This window comes from Hemicordylus capensis, chromosome 4, assembly GCF_027244095.1.
Source record: "Hemicordylus capensis ecotype Gifberg chromosome 4, rHemCap1.1.pri, whole genome shotgun sequence".
NCBI classification, from domain to species: Eukaryota; Metazoa; Chordata; class Lepidosauria; order Squamata; family Cordylidae; genus Hemicordylus; species Hemicordylus capensis.
Genome location: NC_069660.1, coordinates 216682126 through 216706086, shown reverse-complemented (window position 1 = coordinate 216706086; position 23961 = coordinate 216682126). Strand labels below are relative to the sequence as shown.

The window sequence follows — 23961 nt, the reverse complement described above, 5'->3', positions numbered from 1 at the left end:
CACTCAATTCTATCCACACAAGGTTGTGATGCGTCTCGATCCGAGATTCCTGCCGAAGATGGTAACAGATTTCCACTTAAATCAAGACATAGTGCTACCAACTTTTTTCAGTAGTCCGGAGACGGACTTAGAGAAGGCCCTCCACACGTTGGACGTGCGTAGATCACTCCTATACTATTTGGAGGGAACTCATGACTTTAGGAAGAGTAAAAAGCTTTTTCTCTCCTTCCGGGGGCGTAGCAAGGGCCGTCCAATCTCTCGCCAGAGACTTGCTCACTGGCTAGTGGAACTGATTTTCCTCGCCTATAAAAGCCAGAAGATAACACCGCCAAAGACGGTTCGGGCTCACTCTACTAGGGCCTACGCAACGTCTGCGGCACATCTGTCAGGCATTAAAATGGCAGATGTCTGCCTGGCGGCGACATGGTCATCGCATCTACCATTCGTAAAGCATTATGCTTTGGATCTGCGGATGGCTAGGGAGGCGAATTTTGGAAGATCAGTGTTGAAACGTGTGTTGGCATAGCTGGGGGTCATCTGCACCCGCCTCCTTATGGGGTAGCTTGCTAAACACCCAGTTCTTATGGATACAATGGATCACAATCCAGATAAACAGGTTGCTTACCTGTAACTTATGATCTGGATGTGATCCGTTGTATTCATAAGTCCCTCCCAGCCGGCCCCGCTGCAGAATGCCTGGACTAGTGGATGCTGGTGTACAGATCGTCATTTATATGGCGGTCTGCGAGAAATCTGCAGGAGAGGCGCCCCAACCGTCGATTCTAACGGAAGCTGCAAGGCACGTGCAGACGGGCGGGGCGCGAAGAGGAGCTAGCTAGTCAGCCCGGGAGGTCCCTGCGCAGGCGCAGAAACCCAGTTCTTATGAATACAACGGATCACATCCAGATCATAAGTTACAGGTAAGCAACCTGTTTATACTCTTCCCTAATGTTACTTCTCCCTAGAAATTCTTCAAAAAATGAGTTACAGGTTTACTTGTATTAATAAGTCCATAACCTTTCATATACTTCAAATCAAAAAAAAGGGGGAGGGAGACAAAAAGACAAAAGGGCGGGGGGCAGAGGAGGAAAAATCCAGAACGAAGCAAAACTCAGCGAGCCCCCATGGAACAGACTATCTAAGTTTAAAGTCTCAAAAAGTTTTAAAATATAAGTTTAAAATATTATTACTTTATTGTAATATATTAATAATTAATATTAATTATTATCAATTATCAATACCAATAATTGTTTGTTATAATACCAGCATTAATGTGTTGAAGCACATTAATGTTAACATTGCTGATGTGTTGCAAGCCAAAGTTTAACAAACGAACCAACATAGAAAAATAAGGGGGAGGATAGACATATACAACTAAAAACTTCAATCTCCCTAGTGATAATCTTTAAAAACTGGTTAAAAGATCTAACCTCTAGTATAGAACCATATTCTTCTGCATTAAATCCCTTCAATGAAAAGTTCTCCTTTTGTTTTAAAAACTAGTTGATCTGGTTAATATAAAGTATATTAATCATGATAAAATAATTACTTATTTATATCTATCCTCCAAAACAGGCAAAAGATGATGATAATTATAACATCAACCATTTATCTTTAGGATATAACTAGATAAGATCTCTCAATTCTGTCTCTCTATTCCAAGCCTCGTAATTATTATCACAGGGAATAACACCAATCTTTATGTAACTAAGCAAGACCTCTCCTTCAAATCCCCTTTCATGCATTTTTACGTAACTGTATACAGGGGAAACCAATGACCAATCTTTGAAGAAGCCCTAACAGAAATCCCTAGAATTAATTGTCAAAGAAAAAGCCAAACCAATTACAAATTATGAAATTAAGGCTCATAATCCAGCACAAACAATACTTTTAGAAGAAGTTTTAAGTTCAAGGAGATTATAAATCTTAATGTCCGAGATTTTCTGTCAAAACCAGAATAAACCAAGTCCCTAATATCTTATAAAGAGTTGTATTTAATTCAAGCTCCAGTTTTCTCAAAATACTTGAAAATGCTCAAACAGGAGATTTATGTTTCCAATTGTTTAAAAAAAAATTAAACCTATTTTTTTAGAATAAAAACCAATATTATTAAAATAAAAATTACAGTTATTTTGGGTACTGAGGTACCCAGTAAGACACAAAATAAGGACTATTTCAAACATTTAGATACCATCCATTCATAAGGGCCATGCTGATCTTCTCCATGTCTTAATATCTTCTTTGTATTGATTCAATTTTAATTTCAAATATAAGTAAAATATCTCAATTGTAGTAAAGTCAGTTTAGTGAAAACGTATAACAATCTTGTTCCCTCATGTGGTAAGAAGTTGTAGTGACATCTTGTAACAAGTTCCGTCTATCGTGGAAATAGAAGACTAAACACAACTGTAACAGGATTGATGGGAGAATAAATTCCTGTGCTGAGAAAAACAATACATTTTGCTAAAGATCCTTCCAGTTCAGAACAATGAATGTGTCTCCGTAGATGATAGTTCCAAAAACCACAGATGCTAATGAGAAAATATGTTCTTCCAGGTGGGCGGGAGGAGGAGGGAGGGAAAAGGAAGATCTGGGCTCTTTACTATAAATCCTTCCGAGGTAAAGAAGCTGAAAATTTTTCATAGTGGAATAACAGGGTAAATCAAAAAACAAAATTTAAATTACTTTGATCCAATCCTTTCCCTAGGCTAATTAAAGTTCTGAAATACCCAATTTTAACACATCCAACAAAATCTTCCCAGTCTGACAAATAGAAAGAAGTCAGTGTATGGCATTCAAATAGCTACCTTTTAAAAAATAAAAACCCAGATATCTTGCAAACACTCAAAATACTTCTGAGCCCTTCAATCACAGTCCAGTCTATTCCTTACAGCAATCAAAAGTGTGGGGGGGGGGGAACCAACAACCTCCCACTCTGATAAATGTTGTAAATCCAATTAAGACGTAAACAAACTGTAAATCTTGTAGACATTCCAATCAGGGTTTCACTGTTGTCGTTGTTAAATCTTCTTATGTGTTAATTATGATTGCTCCAATAAAACAGTTAAACTGCAACATAAACATCTGAAACTTAAGGCACCTTCATCAGTAACCAAAATTCAAACTGCAGTTTTCTTCAGTCCTTTTATACAGCCAAAATTGTAAGCAGAGGAATGATAACATTCTTTGTCTCTTCAGTCTAACTCTCTCCTCTTAAGTCTGGAACATCGGAGTAACCTTCTAAAAAGTCCATGGGAGTTATTAACGGATTTAAAAGAAAAACACAGGAAAAAGTAAAAAATGTCTAAAATACATAAGAAGAGGAGGGGAGGGGGAAGATTCTTATAGGCTCAGAGATTTAGCATAAAAAGTAGATAGCATGGTGACTGTGCCACGTCCTACTCAGTCCGGGGCTTGAGGTGGACAGATCCGTCCTCCAAGGCAGTCCAGGCGTCTCCCAGGCATTATCAAACCTGGAATCTCCCTAGACAAGGAGAAGGTCAAGCTCCACATGCACTCTGGTCTTCAATCATTCCGATTGAAGAATTATGGACCAAATAGGTGAAGGAGGCATCAGCAGCCCAGCAGCTGAGATCCTCCCATCAAGACGCCATTGCCAAGAGTCCGAAACACTTGAAAATTTTTGAGTTGAAATGGGGTTGTTCAGTTTTGAGCTCGAAACAGGGCGTTTTTGTTTCAAGAGCAAAACATTTTGTACATCCCTAGTAGAGATGCACCAAGGAAAAACTTGTCAGATGCATCACTAGTAAGTGACTGAGAAAACTACACATCTCTCATTTCTGTCTAGGTATATCCTTCTCTAACCCACTGTCAAGCTGAAAGACCAAGGCAATATGTGGGTGTAGGGAACCTAATCTGTAAAGCCAGCACAGTGTAAGAGACTGTACAATATTTTAACTGGCTACATGTCATGGATATTAGGGTGACTATTTTAACTGGCAATTTTAATGCTTTTAAAAGCACAAGCAAAAATTATAAGCCCCTTACGTCTTCCTTAAATTGAGGGCTTCTTGACATTTTAACATCAGCTTGCAATTTTTTAATACTTTATAACATTTTATTTAATATTATCATTGTTTTAAAGTTTCTAGGGCTGCATGCATGAATTTACTAATCGGTTTCATAGATTGAAGAGCAAGAGTCATAATGGATGAAAGACTTCCTAGATATTTCACTCAATTTGTGTAGCTAGTCCTATTCTTGTAGCATTACAAGAATCATGGTTGGTTTTAGTTTATTAATGTGAACTCTTTTTATTGGGTTGGATCCAGAACTGCTCCTCCAGATGTGATGAAGTCTTCATTCATGGAAAGGCTGTTTTATGCCTTGTGGACATAAGAACAGCCCTGCTGGAGGTCGACGCATCCTGTTTCATATAGTGGCCCACCAGATGCCACTGGAAGCGTACAGGCAGGAGTTGAGGGCATGTCCTCTCTCCTGCTGTTACTCCCCTGCAATTGGTACTCAGAGATATCCTGCCTTTGAGGCTGGAGATGGCCTGTAGTTGTTGATAGACCTCTCCTCCGTGAAGTTATCCAAGCCCCTCTTAAAGCCATCCAGGTTGTTGGCTTCACCACATTCTCTGTTGGCAGAGAATTCCACAGGTTGATTATGCGTTGTGTGAAAAAGTACTTCCGTTTGTTGGTCCTAGATTTCCTGGCAATCAATTTCATGGGATGACCCCTGGTTCTAGTGTTATGTGAGAAGGAGAAGAATTTCTCTCTATCCACTTTCTCCACACCATGCATGATTTTATAGACCTCTATCATGTCTCCCCGCAGTCGTCTTTTTTCTAAACTAAATAGCTCCAAGTGTTGTAGTCTTGTCTCATAAGGAAGGTGCTTTAGGCCCCTGATCATCTTGGTTGCCCTCTTCTGCACCTTTTCCAGTTCTACAATGTCCTTTTTTACATGTGGTGACTGTGTATTGTATGAAAAAAAGTCTAAATCTAAAGATGTTCTTCCACTTAAGGTTTTACAACCTCTTGCACAGGTAGAAGCATGATTGCTGATGTAGAGCCTGCATATAAAACTGCATAAACGATTGTAGATACTTTTACAGAATAGCTCTAGGAGCTGCTGTCCTTCTGTTCATAATTCCTTGGATCCAAACCATAACTGTTAGGCTTGTCACCACCTAAACTAACGACGTCTGATGAATTAAAATTTTCTGTGTATTTTACAGGAGAGACAAAAGCAGCTGGAGAGCATGGGTATTTCTCTTGAATTTTCTGGTATCAAGGTTGGGGAAGACAAGTGCTATCTGGTGAATCTAAATGCAGACCCTGCACTCAATGAATTATTGGTTTATTATTTAAAGGTAAAAAAAAAGGATATAAAATACTTGCTTCACATGTTGAATGAAACATGCTTTGGAGATTCTGTGTTTTATTAAAAACAAACAACCTTTCCATGTTAAATTGGAAATGGAATTTGTGCAACTGGATGCTGGAAACTCCAGCAAGTTTTTGAAGGAACAAATATTTATATCAATCAACACTTCATTTTTCTAAATCAAAAATTATTGTAAAAAATCCTTATATTGCTCTTAAATTCTTTGACTTGTGAAGTTCTTGAAATCGCTTTTAATTAGCATTGCTTTATAGTTGATACTTAATGTTAAGCTTTTTAATATAATATAATTGGCTCAGGATATAGAAATTTAGATCATAAGGAACTGTTTAAGCATATGTTATTTTATATGTATGCAACTAATACTGTTGTAGATTTAGATTTCATAATTAGTACATCCATCAGGGAAAAAGTTGGGGTAGCTCAGAATATGTGCAATATATTTTCACAGATATAGCACAGATTTGCAGATATACAGATTTGCACAGATGTGCAATATATTTGCACTGATACAGAATATGTATCAGTTGGGGTAGCTCAGAATATGTGCAATGAATGTTCATATTGTCAGGCTTTTCTTTAGTACCGTAGCAAGCTCTGAAGTGAACTTTGTGCAAAAACTGAACATTAACCCAGTAGGGATGAATGGAATACTCAAAAATATTAATACCTCCTGAATAGCTGGGTAAGAAAGCCCTGAATTTTCACATGAAGTTCCTATATGATGTGTGGACGTTTAAGGGAGATCATTAAAAATCAATGAGTGGACTGAACTCCTTGAAGATCTATACATTTAATGCTGTCATCATGTAAGAACTTGATATGAAATTTCAGGGCTTTCTGCCCAGCCATTTGAGATGAACTAATATTTTTTTAGTTCTTCAACGTGGTCTCTGTGCTCTACACGACTGGGCTTTGCGCCTGTGCAGAAACCTCACTGGAGTTTCTCCAGGTTAAATTCTTCTTTAGCGTTTGGGTGGTAGCCCCGCCCCCTCCCTCCAGTGATATGCAGCTGCTTGCGATGCCCTCTTCAGTCTTTCTTCGTCTGTGGACAGTTTGACTTCTTCTCTGAGTGACTCCAAGCTAAATTGCAGTTCAACAGTAATTATCTCTTTCTTAATCTCCTTCGTATTTTCCTCCTTTTCTATCTTCTCTCTCTCTCTCTCTTAGCATTTTTGTTTCCATCGTGTCCCCCTCCCCCACCTCTATGGGGCTCAGTGTTTTTTCTTTTCCCTTACCTCTTATGGCCAGCAAGGTTGTCTTTAAACTCTGTGTCCAGTGCAGGACCAAGATCCCCTCGACTGATGGACACAGTCGCTGCTTTTTTTGCCTTGGCGAGGCACATAAAGTAGATGCCTGCACACACTGTGCAAAGTTCACCAAATAGGCCAGAAAGAACCAAGCCTCCCGTCTAACATCTTGGCTCTGGGAGCAGGCACTCTGAGAGAAGGCAGCCTCTCAGCCTTCTACTATGCAGGCGGTGGCCAGCGCTTCCCCACCAGGCTCAGGCTTACAGCCCTTTGCATCTACAGACTTGTTGTCCAACACTTCGTCCGACGCTCCAGACCCAAGCTGCCTCTAGAGCCTACGGCTCCTACCTTGCCCTCCTCAGGATCGGCTGCTCCCTCTGTACCAACCGCTGCAGTCCCGATGATGTCAAAACCGACAGACTCCACGGCATCCCTGGCTCTAAAGAAGAAAAAGCCACGACAGGCTTCAGGCACAGAGCAATTTCTAAAGCGGAAACTTGCCCTGCCACCTGACCCTCCTACCAGAAAGAAGAAGCTCAAGTTAACGTCTTCATCCAATCTGCCATCACAGCATAAAACACCCCTTGAACCCAAGGAACAGAGCCTTGAACTCATGCTGCCCAGTAACCCGGACACCTTTGAATCCAAGGATTGCCTTGATGCCGCAGAGGGCCTCGATACCAAGGACCCTCTCACCGTGCAATCCGAAATCGAGGACCTCACCTATGAACCCAAACCTGTTTCGGAACCCGAGGCTGACCTCATTGAGGAAGACTTCGATTATGAATTCGAGAGGCTCTACCCTGACTATACATATGACATTAGCCAACTTTGACGAGCATATTACCAAGACGGTTATTACACCACTTACGAAGACCACCAGTGCTCTCGCTCCTTTTAGCCATCAAAGCCATCTTAATCCTATGAGTCTCCATGGTGACCTAAATACCAACCTTCTCGCCATTACACATCCCAGCTGGACCAGTGGGATTACAGGAGAGCCCCTAGAGACCACTCTCGACACCACAACACACCATTGTCAGACCACCAACCAGGATCCTGCCTCCGCCTCCTAAGACTGCCAAACCTCATTTACAGTCGACCACCACACAAAAACCACCACCTCCTCCACCTAGGTCAACCTCCTTGTTGCCTCCTAAGGTCCCACTTTGGAATAATCTGGCCTATCCTCCATCCTCTACACAATTTGACTCTAAACAATGGGAGGTCACTGAGACCCCAGACGTCCCTAACCATCTATCCCATATCGAGGGTGAGTCCTCTGATCAACAATCTGACTATTAAGATTCTGAAGCCGGATCCTCTCTGATTTAGCCTTTCTTGGATCATCTTCACAGAAGCTCTTATCTGATCAAAAACCTAACTCTCCTTCGGGGGACTATACAATTTATGCAGACTACATCTCTCACATGGCTAACTCCTTAGGGGTACAACTCTCACAACAAGCTGAATCAGATCCTGATTCTCTTTTCAGTCAAATTGAGGGAGGTACACGACCCCCAGTGTCTCTCCCTATGAATGCCACTCTTATGGACATCACGAAATCATGTTGGAAAAAGCCATCGTTTCTGTCCCATCCCACAAAGAAACGTAAAAGCTTTTATAGAGTCCATATCCAGGACGAACAGGTGGGAAACTTCCTCCTCAGACACCTGACTTGTAACTGAGTACTTGTTGAGTACTCAGTCTCCAAGAATAGGGACTGCTCTGCCCCGCCAGATGAGGGAAGGAAGCTGGATGCTTTTGGCAGATGACTCTACTCTATCTCCACCCTACATCTTCGAATTGCTAACTACCAGGCTTAGAGAAAGAATTTAGCTTGGAAAAACTCCGAGGTCTTTGCACAGGCGTGAAGCCCAATTGTGTAGAGCACAGATGACCACTAGAAGAACCCAAGTTACAGCTAAGCAACCTGTCGTTTCCCATTGATCCATATGGGGAAATCATGATCTGTAGTACAGTGGTCCCTTGACTTACGAAGTTAATCCGTTCCGAATGCACATTCGTAGGTCGAAAAGTTTGTAAGTCGAAAAGCGGTTTCCCATAGGAATGCATGGGAAACGGATTAATTCGTTCCGGAGCCTAGGAAAAAGACCCAGACACCCAGTTTTATGTGCAAAACTCTTTATCAAGTGCACTTTAAAGGCATGCAAAATGCAAACTCTGCAAACTCCTGCGGAGCATTGCTCGCCATGGGGCAACGACCACATTATAAAAATTCGTAAGTCGAGGAAACCGCATCTAAAACCGCCAACGGTTTTCCGTTCGGATGTCGAAAAATTCGTAAGCGTGCAGCCACTTTTTCCTTTCGTAAGTCGAAAAATTCGGTTGTCGAGTAGTTCGTAAGTCGAGGGACCACTGTATATTCATAAATCTGAGCTCTGCACCTGCCAGGACCTTGCGGTGGAATGCATTAGCTCCTTGCAGCGCTCACACACCACCCCTCGCGCTCATTGCGACTGTTTATTTTGGCGGCTGGAGCGTCTTTTCTTGAGTTACTTTCCAGCAGCCAAAGCGTTCACCTTGTTGGCTTGGGCTCCTGATTCATAACACACATTCACTTGTGTTAATAGAAGCAGCATATTTTATTTGCCTTTTTAATGTCTTAATTAGGATCACACCAGAGTTGGTGCAGATACTTCTCAGGATATACAGTTGTTTGGAATAGGGATCCAACCAGAACATTGTGAGATAGATATTGCGCCCGATGGAGAAGTTTCTCTCACACCGAAAGAAAATGCAAGGTAAGGACAGCAGGCCAAATCTACTCCAAAACTTTGGCATCTGCTTACAAAAGGGTGTGCCTATGTTTGTAATATAATACTGTATTTACCTGAATCCAAGATTAGGTTTTTTCCAAGTTCTTTGATATCAGAATTGAGGGGGATTATTATCAGCTGTGGTGGTGCAGCAGCTTGCCTAGGGAGCAAGAGGCTGTTAGTTCAAATCCACACCGGTGTACTTCCCAGACTGTGCCTAGTAAATATATAGTTGTAGTCACCTATATCAGGCAGCAGCAATATAGGCAGGTGCTGAAGGCGGATGCTCACTTCAGTGACAATGGCAAAGGCATTATACTGTGTGGAACCACTCCTGTATTCTACCAAGAAAACCACATGGCTCCGTGGTCACCAGGAGTCGACACCGACTCGACACTCGACGACACAATCTTTCCTTTTTCCTATCTTAAATTCAGAGGCCTCTTCCATATGGGTAAATACAGGTATAACCTGTATTTAACCTGTATTGTTTAAGGGAGTTATCTTACATTTAGAGTCCTATTTGGGTACATATGGTATTTTTTTAAAAATGCAGATGTGTACTTCCACCCAGTTATGGGCAGTTCTCATATTCATTCATTGCCCCCCCGCCATCTGAAACATGATGGAGAGAATACTATACATCCAGATTTTGCCTTTTAATATGCATATCTTGCCTTCATTTTACTTTACTGTGAAGCTTGCAATTTTCCACAAATGTGCTATTACCACTTAGACACAATATTAGATAACAGAACTAGATAAAGTAGAGTAAACAACATGTAGATACTATTTCCAGATAATCTTTGCTATTCTTTCTGGAAGGTGTATCTTATTATTTTGTACTGCAGTACTGTAGACTTTAGTACAAAATTCCAAACAGATGATATTCAAAGTTATGGTGGAATTCCATTGCTTGGAATTAGTCAGTCATTTTGACTGGCAAGAACAAAAAAGTGTGTCACTGGAAAAAATGTATAACTAAATAGGCTTTGTTTAATTTGTGCTTTATCCAAAATGCCTAACTAGGCACAAACCTTGTTACCACAGTTACAGCTTGACAATAAATGAATCATCCCTTTGCTGATTCTTATTATGATTGATAGTAACTTCTTTGTGATATGGAGAAGAATTAATATGCTGTTTCAGATGGTTGTTATTTTAGCACATGGGGTTCTTGAGATTTTCTGTGTGAAAGTGAGGGAAGTAAAAGAGCTGCTTAAATATTGCCTTTGTGAAAATTAGGTGCAAAACTACTAATTTCCTTATTTTTCTGTACTTACACTAAAAGGCAAAGAAGAATTTATACAAAAGCTGCTTCTACAAATTTTCTTCAAAGCTTGTAATATAAAATATTTTCTTTGAGCTGTTGCTAACATGCAGAATAAACTTCCTTTAGTTACACTAACCTGGTTTTGGAAGACCTTTTATCATTGGGGAAGTGCCAAATGTGTAAGCCTCAGTAATGAGATTTCAACTAGGTTTGTAGCAGACTGCTTACAGTGAAGAGCCTGTGATGACCCAATTACTTAAACGTATATGCTGAGCATTGTATTTTTAAAATAGAAGGTTGTCTCCCCTGTTTACAACAGGAGCTGCTGCGGCTACAGCATTAATAAACATATTTTGTCAGTAGGAATTAGCTTCTTCTTAGAGCCTTCATAGTTTAACACTGAATCCAAGTTTTGTGCTTTTATTCAATGCAAATTACCTGTGAGGCTAGGAAAACTAGATCAGGGGTTTCTCTTAGTAAACTTTCTCATACTTAACTGAGAATACCATCCTTCAAGTTCAGTGAATAGGCAACTCTTCTGTTGACTCCTGCATTCATCCAAGAACTATGGACAGGCAGATGAAGAGATAAGAACATGTTTACTTGATGCAGTAAGTAAGTTTATCATGTCCAGAAGGAAATGATGACAGATGAAAAGGGTTTGAAAACCTGATGGCCTCTCTTGGGCACTCAACATTATGAAGCAATACTAATAATGGATTGCATCCAAAGATTCCCTTCCTTCACAGAAAGAGTCGTCTTCTGAACTTTTCAGTCCAGCCCAGTAAATGGAGGAGCTCAATATGCAGACTCATCACCCAGTCTGTCCAAAATGTTTGAATGGAAAATGGTTAGAGGATTTCATTTCTGTTTGAAATGCTTCTCAAGCCACAGGAAGACTTAACTTAAGTCTCCAGGAAGAGTTAACACACATCTTGAGAACAATGGAATTCTTAGTTGTTAAAATGAGAGCCAGACTCCATGAAGAAGGCACATATAATTGTGCTGCAGAATGTGCAAGTTTTTTCTTTACTCTTCCCACCATTTGTATATGTTTTGGTTGGGCCATGAGGCAGAATGCAAATGTGTCACACCTGATGTATGTCACATGAATAAGGCTGTTTTCTCTCTAACGTGGTTCTAAACATCCTCGCCCCTTTCCCCACTCCTGTGAAGGACAGTTGTGACCACTTGGTAGGAGGGAATTATGCTATCTCTGTTTCTTTACCCTCCTATGGATCACAATGAATAGCTATGTCAAATGGAATTTGCTTTTGGAGAAGTTCACCATGGAGGAATTTTAGTGTTTGTATACTAGAGGATGATTTTGGTCTGTCTTTGTCATGTTTTATTTGCAGATCCTGTGTAAATGGCACTTTAGTGTGTTCTGTGACGCAGCTGTGGCATGGAGATAGAATCCTATGGGGAAACAACCACTTCTTTAGGTAGCATTTTTGTATCTCTTCCCAGATCTTATCTATAGAGCTATATCAACATGTCAGTAATGAACAATTTCCCCTCATTTCTTCTTTAGTTAAAGCCTTTGTTTAAAAAAATGGAATTATGTGACAGTTCCGAATTTTGAATCATCATGCAGTAGATTTAAGTTCCCTAGGGCAGAGATACAACTTATGGACTGCATCCAATACACCTAGGTTTTTCAACCAGCCCATTCAATCTTTTCTAAATGTTTCTCCTATCATGCTAAATGTGTTGGGAAGAGTTTGCATCTGTAAGTAAACTTTTTCAAAAATCAAGTTAATCTTGTCTGAATTCTAGTCAAGACTTCCTGTGATCTCTTGCATTAAGCCTTTAAGAGTATGTGCCAAGTAGCATGCATCCTTCAATCATGCATCCAAATAACTTGCACTGAGTATGGCAAATATAAAACTTTAGAGTGTCAAATTTATTGTTTCATCCTGTTTGACAAGTTGACCAAAAAGAAACATGCTCACCCTGGTCCTGGGAAGAATAACACTTTAGTACTCACTGCTAGTGAAAGGATGCATTCTCTTCTTCTGGATGCTCCAAGTCAGTTAGCAGTTTCATAAAACTGTAAGGGTTTGATAGATAGCCATGAGAAAAAGTTGAGGAGTGAGCAATTAGGGTACCTTGACATACGCTCATCTTGTGCAATGAACAAAAATCACATTTGTAGATTTAGCCTGTTACCTATAGCTTAGTTTTAGAAAAAATCCTCCCTGCCCAACTATTCCAATGTAAAGGATCTTATCCACATAATAGTCATTTTCTTCTTGTGTTTTTCAAAACTTATAATACATTATTTGTAATTTTCTAAAATCTTTAAGTGCCTTTTTAATTTTTAAATAGAATTAACCTACCTAAGCGGAAGCGACGAGATTGGCTGAAAGACTCTGAAAAAGAAACATTGTTAGCAGAACATGATCTGGATGCAGCTAGTGAAGCTTCTTCAGAACCAGACTATAACTATGAATTTGCACAGATGGAAGTTATAATGAAGGCACTGAATAGCAATGGTAAGCAAATGTTTTCAGAACCACTTAATATATCAAATAGGGAAATGTAAAACATAGAATATTTGCATACTCTGTTCTCTTCTAATAAAAAAGGAAAAGTAATTCTTGTAACTGTTCGTGTATTCTTGGCATGTATATTCAGTAGTTGTACATACTATTTTGTGGCTACTGAAGCAGTTTATAGCTCACAACTACCACCACCTTCCTCCTCTTCAGCAACAGTCTCGGGCATAGCCCACTTCAATGCTGCTTTAATGTATGCTATTTTATGCTGATCAAAGACTGTAATAAAGATTGTTTGATTTTTTGTGAGAATAGAAGCTATAATGGAGTAAATCATGTTTGCCTAAGGTTGTTTCCTTTCTGACAGACTGAAACAAGTCTCAAAGAATTCAGTTTGACATGCTTCCTGGAAGTCTTAATCATGGCTCCTCTGCAGCCAGTTGTGAGAGAGACATTACTTTGTAAATCTCTAAACTCCTCCTAATCCTCTCCTTTTCCATTTCCCTGTATGGGACCCTGTATTAGAAAATGATGCATTGTATATTTTTATTTATAGCTATAGCAATAGCACTTACATTTATATATCACTCTATAGCTGGAAGCTCTCTAAGCGGTTTACAATGATTTAGCATATTGCCCCCCAACATTCTGGGTACTCATTTTACCGACCTCGGAAGGATGGAAGGCTGAGTCAACCTTGAGCCCCTGGTCAGGATCGAACTTGTAACCTTCTGGTTACAGGACGGCAGTTTTACCACTGTGCCACCAGGGGCTCCTGCCTTTGGACCCTTATCCTGCCTTTGGACCCTTGTAGCTGTGGAGTTGTCTGATTTACCTATATTAAGAAGTAACATAGCGTACTGCACAACTCGCTATTCTAGGAGATCTGCCTGCCACCTGGGTCCCTTGTTTTTTATGCCATTTAAAACTCCATCTATTTAAAGCGATCTTCATTTTATATTGAGGGCCTTGATGCCACCTCAGCTTGCCTCTGTTCTAAGTACCTTTTAGTGCTTTCATGGTTTTTATTATCTTTTGTATTTTAATTAATGTAGTGGCTAACATACTGAGTAAGAGCTGTACAGGGTGAATGTTTCTGTGCACAGAAAGGAGGTGTGCTTTTTTGGCACACACACTCCTTCCCTCTGCAGCTATTTGTCTCTCCTCCAGATATGTTCCGGAGGGTCCCCCAACCTCTCAGGGACATATTTCTTGGGGGCACAAGTGGCTGCAGAGGGCGGGGGGGATCACCAAAAATTGCTCCTCTCCTCTATCCAGATGTATCCCCCTTGCACACCTCTTACTTAGTATGTTGGGCATTGTGGTTAACTAACATATACTACTTGAGTATGAAAAGCAGGATATAAACATTTTAAATAAAATAAATACTTTGGCTGTTGCACTAGTATTAATTGCAACAATGTGGTGGTAACTTATCTCTAGATCCGGTACAAAACATGGTCCAGGTGTTGGAGAAGCAATACTTGGAGGAAAAACGTAGTGCTTTGGAGGAGCAGCGGATGATGTATGAGCGTGAGCTAGAGCAGCTTCGGCAGCAACTCTCTCCAGAGAGGCGGTATCAGCACTGTAATGACAGACTTTCTGACACTGCCCAGACAGCTCAGCAGAAAGTGAGCCTCTGGTCAGAAGAGAGGTGAGAACATTGATGCTTAAACTAAAACTCATTGAGATATTGTGTGACTGATGGAGAAAAACATAATTTTGATAATCTGTCAAGGAACAATTGCTCTATTAGGTCTGAATTATTAGTAGCATTGGCATGTATCATTATTCAAACTACATGATGCTAGGCCTGTTCAGAAAATTTGAATTCAGATTCAGATCAGACTTTGACAATGTTGGATTCGGATTCCATGGGCTCTGGCAATTTTGGATATCAGGTCAGATTCTGAATGCGAAGTAATTCCTCCCGCCCCCCCGGTGGTCAGTCAGGAAATCAGAAAAAAAGAAACACCAAAACGAAGTGGTTGGTCCTAGAGCCTCGCCAATTGCCACACATGTAGGAAACGTGGTTCGGGCCCCTGTAGTGAATTTGAAGAGAATCGGTCAAGCTTTTATCAGCTTCAGCTGATTCGACAGCTGCATCCATTCCTTGAAGAGAATGATCTCAAAACAGTGGTGCAACAGCTGATAACCTCCAGGCTTGACTACTGCAATGTGCTCTACATAGGGCTGCCTTTGTATGTAGTTTAGAAACGTCAGTTAGTTCAAAATGTGGCAGTTAGATTGGTCTCTGGGGCAACCTGAAGAGACCATATTATGCCTGTTCTTAAACAGCTGCACTGACTGCCTGTATGTTTCTGGGCAAAATACAAAGTGCTGGTTATTACCTTTTAAAGCCCTGAATGGCTTAGGTCTGGGTTACCTTAGAGAATGGCTTCCTCTGTATGATCCCCACCACTTGTTGAGGTCATCTGGAGAGGTCTGTCTCCAGCTGCCCCCACATCTGGTGGCGACTTGGGCCTAGTCGCTCTTAGGTTGTGGAATGCATTCCCCACAGAAATGTGTGGTTTAAATACACTATCAGCCTGTAAGAGAGCCTTTAAGACTTATTTGTTTCGTCTGGCCTTCCAGGATTATTAAACTGTTTTTTATTGTTTTAACTGTTTTGAACTGTTTTAATTGTTCAGATGTTATGGTTTCACGTTTGATTTTTGAATTATTATATTTTGTTTTAGTTTGTAAACCACGCAGAGCCATGGGATGGGTGGTGTGAAAATGTAATAAAGAAATAAAAATAAATAAGAATAATTCCCTGATCTTTGATTAATTTTTGACATTTTTGTTTCAAAATGCCTAAAAATGGTGAAATCTGGCTTGAAATAAGCCAGAACTTTACAAAAACTTTAGAAACTGAAGACCTTCCTTGGACCATCATTCCACCCCCATGTGGAGGAAAAAGGACCTTCCTTTTGAATTATATTTTTTTTTCCTTCCCTATTGCAGGAACAAGCAGACGTTTTAAAAAGCATTAAAAGGACTTCACTCCTTTTAATATTCATCTTTTTAAGGGGCCTCTGAATATCAAAAAATGACTAAATTTCAAGTTTTAAATAATTGGTTGGAAAATAAAGGAGAAAGGGAAAATTAAGATTACAGGCAGTGTTTGTCTCTTCAGATGAATGCTGCTATAACAATGAGTAGCGTGGTGAGCGTGACACACTGAGACAGGACTTCCAACCTGTTGAGTAATGTTATGGGGCTTCTGAAGCTTGACGCAGCTTAGGTCCTCAGCACGTCATAATCCAGCCCTGTGTACCAGTCACCAGGTGACTGTTGAAAGCAGTCCTGGAGACCTTCATGGGTTGATATTGTGAAAAATATTGGGTGGAAAACTGAATTAAAACCATCTCCAGGAATAATTTCAGTCAAAGTTGGCAACCCTAATTCCATGATTTAGCTGTATATATAGAGTGCATTGTTGTCTAATACCAAGATTAATGAGGATCTAAACAAGTAGAGACTTGTGAAATTTTGCAAAATGACTTTGTTTTCTTTTTCTTTCTGCATTAGGGAGAGCTGCTTAAAGCACGACAGTGTTGGCGCAATATGGCCTAGCTACTGCTATGCCACAAACCCCCTAATCTAGCTAACTTTAGAAGTTTTTTCCCCTCTAAGCTCACAGAAACAGCCCACACAGTGTAGTTGTACACACACCCTCACAAATAAATTTGCTGGTGAGGGAACTCTTCAGCTTTTTCCTCCTTCTGGCATGTGGTGCAGCATCATTGTATGGGGAAGCTGCTTGCCCTGCCATGACAGCTGCTGCTTCATGAAAAGATCTGTGTGTGGGGGAAACTACTACACATCCCAGTTGTCTCTTGCTCCTTGTATGTGGGTGGCTGTACTTGCTTCCTGCTTTCATAATGTCAGCTTAAATGGGAGTTAAACATGCTCAGTTTATTATAGAAGGGCGTCATAATTTGAAGGCTTTCTTTGAGGACGAGGCACTTTCTGATGCAGACATTTTTTTAAAAAAAAAATCTCTATGATGTGGAGCATGCTGGATTACTTTATTGGAACCCCCAGAACGTGCCTGATCTTGTCTCTCTGATCTTAGCAATTTTGCTAATAAATGGTATATTTATTTATTGATAATTTTATATCAAGAACTCTAATTTTGATTTCTTTTCTTCATATATTGGAGAGAGAGAAAGTAATTTTGGCTATAACTGCTAACTGATCATCAAGGATGTAGAAAATCAACTGGTGATGCACTTAGTCCATCTAGATTTAATGGAAAGTATTTACACTTGCCTATTTATGTGGAGAGTAATAGGGTATTGTAGCTACAACTTCCTTGCTCTTGTTAAAACTTTACTTTGGCCGTGTGTGTGTGTGTGTGTGTGTATATATATATATATACACACACACACACACACACACACAGACACACACACACACACACTGTATATATATATATATATATATATATATATATATATATATATATATATATATAATATTATGGATAGCTATGGGAAGAGCAATTTCCATCAGGACCCTGCAGGTTGTGGTACCTTTCATAATCCTCCTCCTCCATGCTGCCCTGCGATACCTATTCACAATTAAAAATAAATATGCAGGGCCAAACTCCATATTTAAACAATGTGTAGTGTGGCCCGCATATAGGCAGTGTTGCTAACTTTGGAGTTTTCTGAGAATTTGTAGCAGCATTGTGATATGCTGCTTAAAATATAAGATTATTTCATTATGAGGAGATGGCATAAATGAGGAGGGAACTCCTGACTAACCAGTCATTTCAGAGTCTGTATCTACTACTAAAACTTTGGATGTACCCATGAACTAGGTGTATAAAGGCTGAGGATGACTTACCTCAGAACAAGTACTTGTTTAAATAAGTACTTGTCCCTATTGTGTTAGTATATTAAAAGAAGCACATTACAGCTCTACATAAAGTTTGTAGGTTTCATCCTTACTTATAATTATCATCAGAATGCCTATAAAGATCATTGTATGCCAAAATTCATTTTCTTACCTAATAGCTGTTCTGACTTTTAAGAAAAGTGGAGGCAAATATTTAAAACAAAACAAAACAAACCTCTCAGGAAACCAACTATTGTAGCCTCTTGTTGAAAACTTTAAGGCAAAACTATTCTAGATCAGAACTGCAAGCTTGTTTCTTTCATACTTCTTTAAACTGAGTTCTCATTCAAAGGCCTCGACAAATTTCCCAATATTTATTTATTATATTTGAGCGCCGCCCCAAACTTCCGTCTGTGGGCAGTTTAATATTCCATTAGTAAAAGAAATGGGTTTCTTTCTTCACATTTTCCATATTGTTTTTTCTCCTACAGAGATGAGTTATTTCGGCAGAGCCTGGCTAGACTAAGAGAGCAGATAGTTAAGGCCAATACACTAGTGAGGGAAGCAAACTTCTTAGCTGAAGAAATGCACAAGCTTACAGATTATCAAGTGACACTGCAGATACCTGCTGCTAACCTGAGTGCCAATAGGAAGGTAACAAAAATGAAAAAATTGAAACTTTTGATTTCAGCATAAGTCTTTGAATGATGCAGAGTCATTTGGGTCTAAAATAGATTTTGGAAGTTTCTGGCTGTGTATATGTTTGAAGAGTAAATGACACACAAATAAGATAATTCGTAAGCACAGAATAAATGTAGCTTCTCAAATCTTTCTGTCTCAGTACGTTTGTACTGTACTGTATTCACAAGACTAGATTTTTCCCAATATTTTTGCTATTAGAAATCAGGTCATCTTAAATTTAGAGTCCTTTTGAGAAAATGCAGGTAAAACCTGTATTTAATCTCTAAAGGGGTTGTCTTAAATTCAGAGTTGTCTGATTTGTGTAAATATTTCATAGAAGTAGGATGTTTATACTGATACAGATGTGTTTCCCCAGACAGTTGTGATATTTATAGTTTTATACTGAGGAAATGCACATTGTACTAGAATTATTTGTAATTACAGTCTATATAATGTTCACTTCAACAATTTATGACTAAGGGATGATTCAAACATGACAGTGAGGGCATATGTGATGGCTCCCACAGGCACTTAGCACCTCAGATTGCACAGGGGATCAATCTGAATGGGGATCTTTTCAATACTCTCTGAACATAGAAAGGTAGCATGCTAAATTAGAAGCTTCCTTTCTGAAAAGCTAGCTTTTCATATGTGGGTTTTTCTTGACATGGTCATACTTTCAAACAAGGTTCCCCCATATCTGAGGAGGTACATGCTTGTTAAAAGTCTGTAACGTGGCTTTCTGCATATTTGTATCATCTATGTCTGTAGATAATTGCTTGCTGTGTTGCATTTAAGAATACATAAGTATATATTAAAGAAAGTGTGTTTTCTTACATAGAAGTCTAAATAAGACTATTTTCAGCTATCTTTCTGTTATTAATAATTTGAAAACACAATAGGGTGAGTGGAGAGTAATAAGTATGTAATAGGCAGTATACTAGAAATGAAACTGTGTGTGTGTTTATCCAACTATATTGTTTTGTCTTCTCTTTATTCAGAGAGGGGCAATTGTAAGTGAACCAGCTATTCAAGTAAGAAGAAAAGGTAAAGGTAGTCAAGTATGGACAATCGAAAAACTAGAGAACAAGTTAATTGATATGAGAGATCTGTATCAAGAATGGAAGGAGAAGGTCCACGAGGTACTGAATCTGTTTTTCAATATGGCCAAAATATTTCTTTCAAATACTGCTTTTATGTAAATTTGCATATACAGACTTGCATTTTATGAGGAAATCCCTGTACTGTTTGCCAGATACCGTTGCCATATTGAATTGTATGATCATCCTAATCAGTTGTTGTAGTTTAATGTCTTTGAATGCACACACAGTTGGCCTGGTTCAGACAGTCATCTTTGAGTGTCTAGATTATTGTGAATTAGCCTGCCAGACTTATATCTCCTCTGGTATGCTAAGGGTGAACAGAGTGGAAGGAAGGCCCTAGATTTGGGAAATATACCATCTTTAGAAAACAGATTGTGTGTGTTGTTATGCATCAGATTTTACACTGGTGCTTGCTTTTGTGCCCTTTGGCATGTATGTTCAGCTATACATAGAACAATGGTTCAGATCTGGATTGCCAAAACAGGCATGAAACAGAGAACTACACACTAGGGATCTTCACAGAACCAATATGGATGGTTTGCTTCAAATTTGAACAAGCCTAGTCTGATTTCAGCTGAACCGGGCTTAGTCTGGTTCGACCATCAAACCTGGCCACTGGTTCTGGTCAATGCTTATAAAGGGAAATCCACTGAGGATTCCCCTTTACAAGCAAAGGGGGATTCCCTAAGGGTGGAGGGGAGAGGGGAACTTACCTTCCCACTGACTGTGGGACAATAGGGGGCTCCTCTAACCCCCCCCCCACCGGCCTCCTCAACAGCAGTCTGGGCTGGTGGCTGCAGCCCAGTTCAAGCCTTGGTGCAGTAACTGCAGAGTGTACAGTGGGCTTCCATGCATGTACGGAGATCATTAGAACAGATAGCCCGGTGCTCTTGCACAAGTGCACTGGGCTACCTATTCTAATGGCCCCTGTGTGTGTAATGGCCTGGGCTGCTATTGCAGAGACTGGTGGTGGGGTTAGCAGAGCCCCTGCCAGGGACAAGTTCCCTTCTCAACGCCCTCTCCTGCCCTTTTGGGGATCCCCCTTTGCTTGTAAAGTGGAATGCTCAGTGGATTCCCCTTTACAATCATTGCCCCAAACTGGTTTGGACTGGGGCCAGTCTGTTTTGAATGCAGACTGGTTCAACTGGGTCGAACCAGTCCGCTCACCCCTACTACATTCCCATTTCAGCAGTTTTCCCTTTTAAGGCTGCACCCATGCACAGTATGGAGGGCAAATTTGGAGGTACCTGTCTTCCCCTTAAATTGCTGTGCAACTGATAGATATTTGTCCCTGAAGGTAGTGGAGCCCTCATGAAACAAGGAAGGTGTCGCAAAACGCTTCTTGAAAAAGGAGCTTCTGAGGGGACTGAATGTGACGTCACCTGTTGCTCCTTCTCCCAGAACAGCTCTGCGACACAGAAAAGGATGTACCTGAGTAGGGGTGTGTACCAAACCAAACTCAAACAAACCACCTGGTCTGCGAGCCATTTGGTTTGTGCTTAGAACTGGGTCAAACCGGTTTGACCTGGTTCTAGCGCTTTAAAGGGGAAATCCAGTAAGGATTCCCGTTTTAGAAGCATTGGTGAACCCTACAGAGTTGGGAAAGGGCAAGTGGGGGGGGGGAGCTTACCTTATGCGCCGCTATGGCGGTGTGGATCCTCTGTGGTAGCAGGCTGGCAGCCCTAGGCCCCGTCAGCATTCCCCATCAGCGTAAGATGGCCTTTAAGAGCTGGGGGAGAAGATCCCCACTCAGTTCTTTTAGTTCTGCTCGCTGCAAATATAGCCACTCTTTCAATTCTTATTTGAGACCTATCTCTTGCCTTATTTTCCTCCTTCCTCAATCTCTTTGTCCCTTTAGTCTGCTTCAAATGTGCTGCTCAGTGATTGATCTGAGGCTTAAATATCTATCATTACAGGATGTAGCTTCATCATTATTCAATATATGCACATCCATACTGGATTACTAAACTTACGCTTTTAAAACTAAAATTGTCTTTTTTTAAAAAAATAGATGAAAAGTTTTACCGGCAAAAAAGGTGACCCTTTTTATGAAGCGCAAGAAAACCATAATTTAATTGGTGTCGCAAATGTGTTTTTGGAGTGCCTTTTCTGTGATGTTAAACTTCAGTATGCAGTGCCAATAATTAGCCAGCAGGGGGAGGTAAGGTTAAATTCCTGATGTTTATTGTATTGTGCTTGTACCAGTAAAGCTTTTCCATGATCAGTGCATGCATCTTCACGTAACGGCCTATGTTACATAGCGGGCACCAGATGTAACATCACCATGTTGTATAGCTGCTGGTGATTGCAAGTTCTATTAGCCCTGGGTAGCAATGAGGAGACAAAGCATGTGATGAAGGAAATAGGGGATATAGTCAACAAGTTGATGGTCAGTGAAAAAGGGAGGCTGAAGGACGATCTCACATGGCCTAGAGCCAGGTGGAATTCTGAGCAATTTAGGTTGATTAAGTAGAATGGAAGGAAATGTTGAGGACCAAGGGGCTAAATTTTAAATATAGACAGTCAAAATTTTCACTGCAGATTACTTGATTCTTTAAACAGGGTTCCATTATGCTTAATTTGGAGACTGGAAAGGTGACTGCATGGAAGACCATGCAAAGGAATTTTCAATACCTTTCAGTTCGTTACTAACTTCATGAATTTTGGTGGCAGTGCATTGGAAGTGTGTGTGTGTGAGAGAGAGAGAGAGAGAGAGAGATGATTCTTTTATGTTAATTTCAAGTTCGTTCTGAGCCCAGTAGTGTGTGCCCTACAATTTTTTGCTCAAAATGTTGTTCTTCTATTTAGTTTACTGAAGGTATGATTTTGTGTGAGGGTAGGGTGGGTGGGGGGGAGATAAGACTACTGTTATATACTGCCCTAATGTCCTTAAATGTTAATGTTTTTGTGTTGCAGGTTGCAGGGCGTCTGCATGTTGAAGTGATGCGTGTCACTGGTGCTGTCCCAGAACGTATAGTGGAAGGAGATGACTCATCTGAAAACTCCAGTGAAAGTGGAAGTCTGGAAGTCATGGACAACAATGGAGAAATTATTCACAGGCCTAAAAAGCTCACCTGCAGGGTTAGGGCAATACCATATATTTATGTTTGAAGGGCAACTGTGTTAACAATACAGTCAGTCCTCTACTTTTAAGGTGTTTTAGTTAAGATGAACGGCACTTAAGACATTGATAAATTGCTTTACAACACTTGCCATGAGAGGGGAGGCTCTGCTAGTTAGCTTCTGCTGCCTAGGCTAAAGGTGGAGGAAGGGATGGCAGTGGCTCAGACTCCTATTGTCATTAAGACTGGTAGTCCTGAGGGCAGCTGCTGCTGCTCTTGCATCAGGGGCTGTGGAGGGACTGACTGTCCAAGATGGTCCCCCCCACTGCCATTCCCCATGTCTCCTCCTCCTAAAGACTCAGCTGCTGTGCTCTTCTTCAAGAGGAAAAGAGCCTAGCCCATTCCCAGCGCACACACTGCTTCCTGCTTGCCCTCCTTCCTTCCTCATCTAATTGTTAGCCAGGCAGAGGGAGGCGAGCTGCCCAGTTGCCACTCTTCCTTTCCCAGAAAGGTGTGAAAGAACCAGGAAGGTAGGCAACTGAGTAGCTAGTCTCCATCTTGTCCTCTTCCTGGGCCATGGTTAACTGGAGAAGAAAGGAAGGCAGGCAGGAAGTGGCATGTGGTCTGGGAAGGTGCTGGACTAGCAAAGTTAGATGGGAGAGGTGGCAGGTGGCATTCCCAATGGCCCTCCAGATGTATTCAGCATCTCACTGCTGGAAGGGGAAAGGCTTGTAGTGTGTGGGAACAGACTGGGTGGTGATGAGTGTGAACAACTTCTGTTTGTCCACCATCAACTTCTCTGCTGCATGTCTGTGATGGACACAACACCAGGTTTTACAGTAGCAGGGGAAAAATAGGGCATCTGGCTTTGGTTCAGGAACCAACCCCCCATTTATAATATTGTTTCCTGTGGGAAAACGATTTTTAGTGAAAATATTATGGCTTAGACACAGTTTTTAGAAACAGATTATATTGCAAGTCTGATGACTGCCTTGTGCTGAGCCTTTTGGATTTGCTAGAATACTGCTGTAGGAGATGCCTGATTCACTAGATCAACTTATGTTGTAGTTAACATACACCTTTAGAAATCT

At 40.5% G+C, this 23961-nt stretch overlaps 1 protein-coding gene and 1 pseudogene across 21 annotated transcripts in view; one reads left to right on the top strand and one right to left on the bottom strand.

Moving 5' to 3' along the window:
- The window catches only part of KIF13A (kinesin family member 13A), a 190844-nt gene that overhangs the window by 97684 nt on the left and 69199 nt on the right, over positions 1-23961 (top strand). For all 21 annotated transcript variants that reach the window (XR_008305754.1, XR_008305753.1, XR_008305752.1 and 18 more), the window contains 9 exons: positions 5206-5340; positions 9257-9387; positions 12034-12120; positions 13007-13173; positions 14620-14830; positions 18516-18678; positions 19707-19847; positions 21820-21969; positions 22725-22889. Coding sequence is in view for 15 of the 21 variants with exons in the window: in XM_053243917.1 (XP_053099892.1) it covers positions 5206-5340; positions 9257-9387; positions 12034-12120; positions 13007-13173; positions 14620-14830; positions 18516-18678; positions 19707-19847; positions 21820-21969; positions 22725-22889 (1350 nt within the window). In the remaining 6 variants the exon portion in view is untranslated. The remainder of the gene's footprint in view (positions 1-5205; positions 5341-9256; positions 9388-12033; positions 12121-13006; positions 13174-14619; positions 14831-18515; positions 18679-19706; positions 19848-21819; positions 21970-22724; positions 22890-23961) is intronic.
- Positions 2160-2283, bottom strand: LOC128325458 (uncharacterized; annotated as a pseudogene).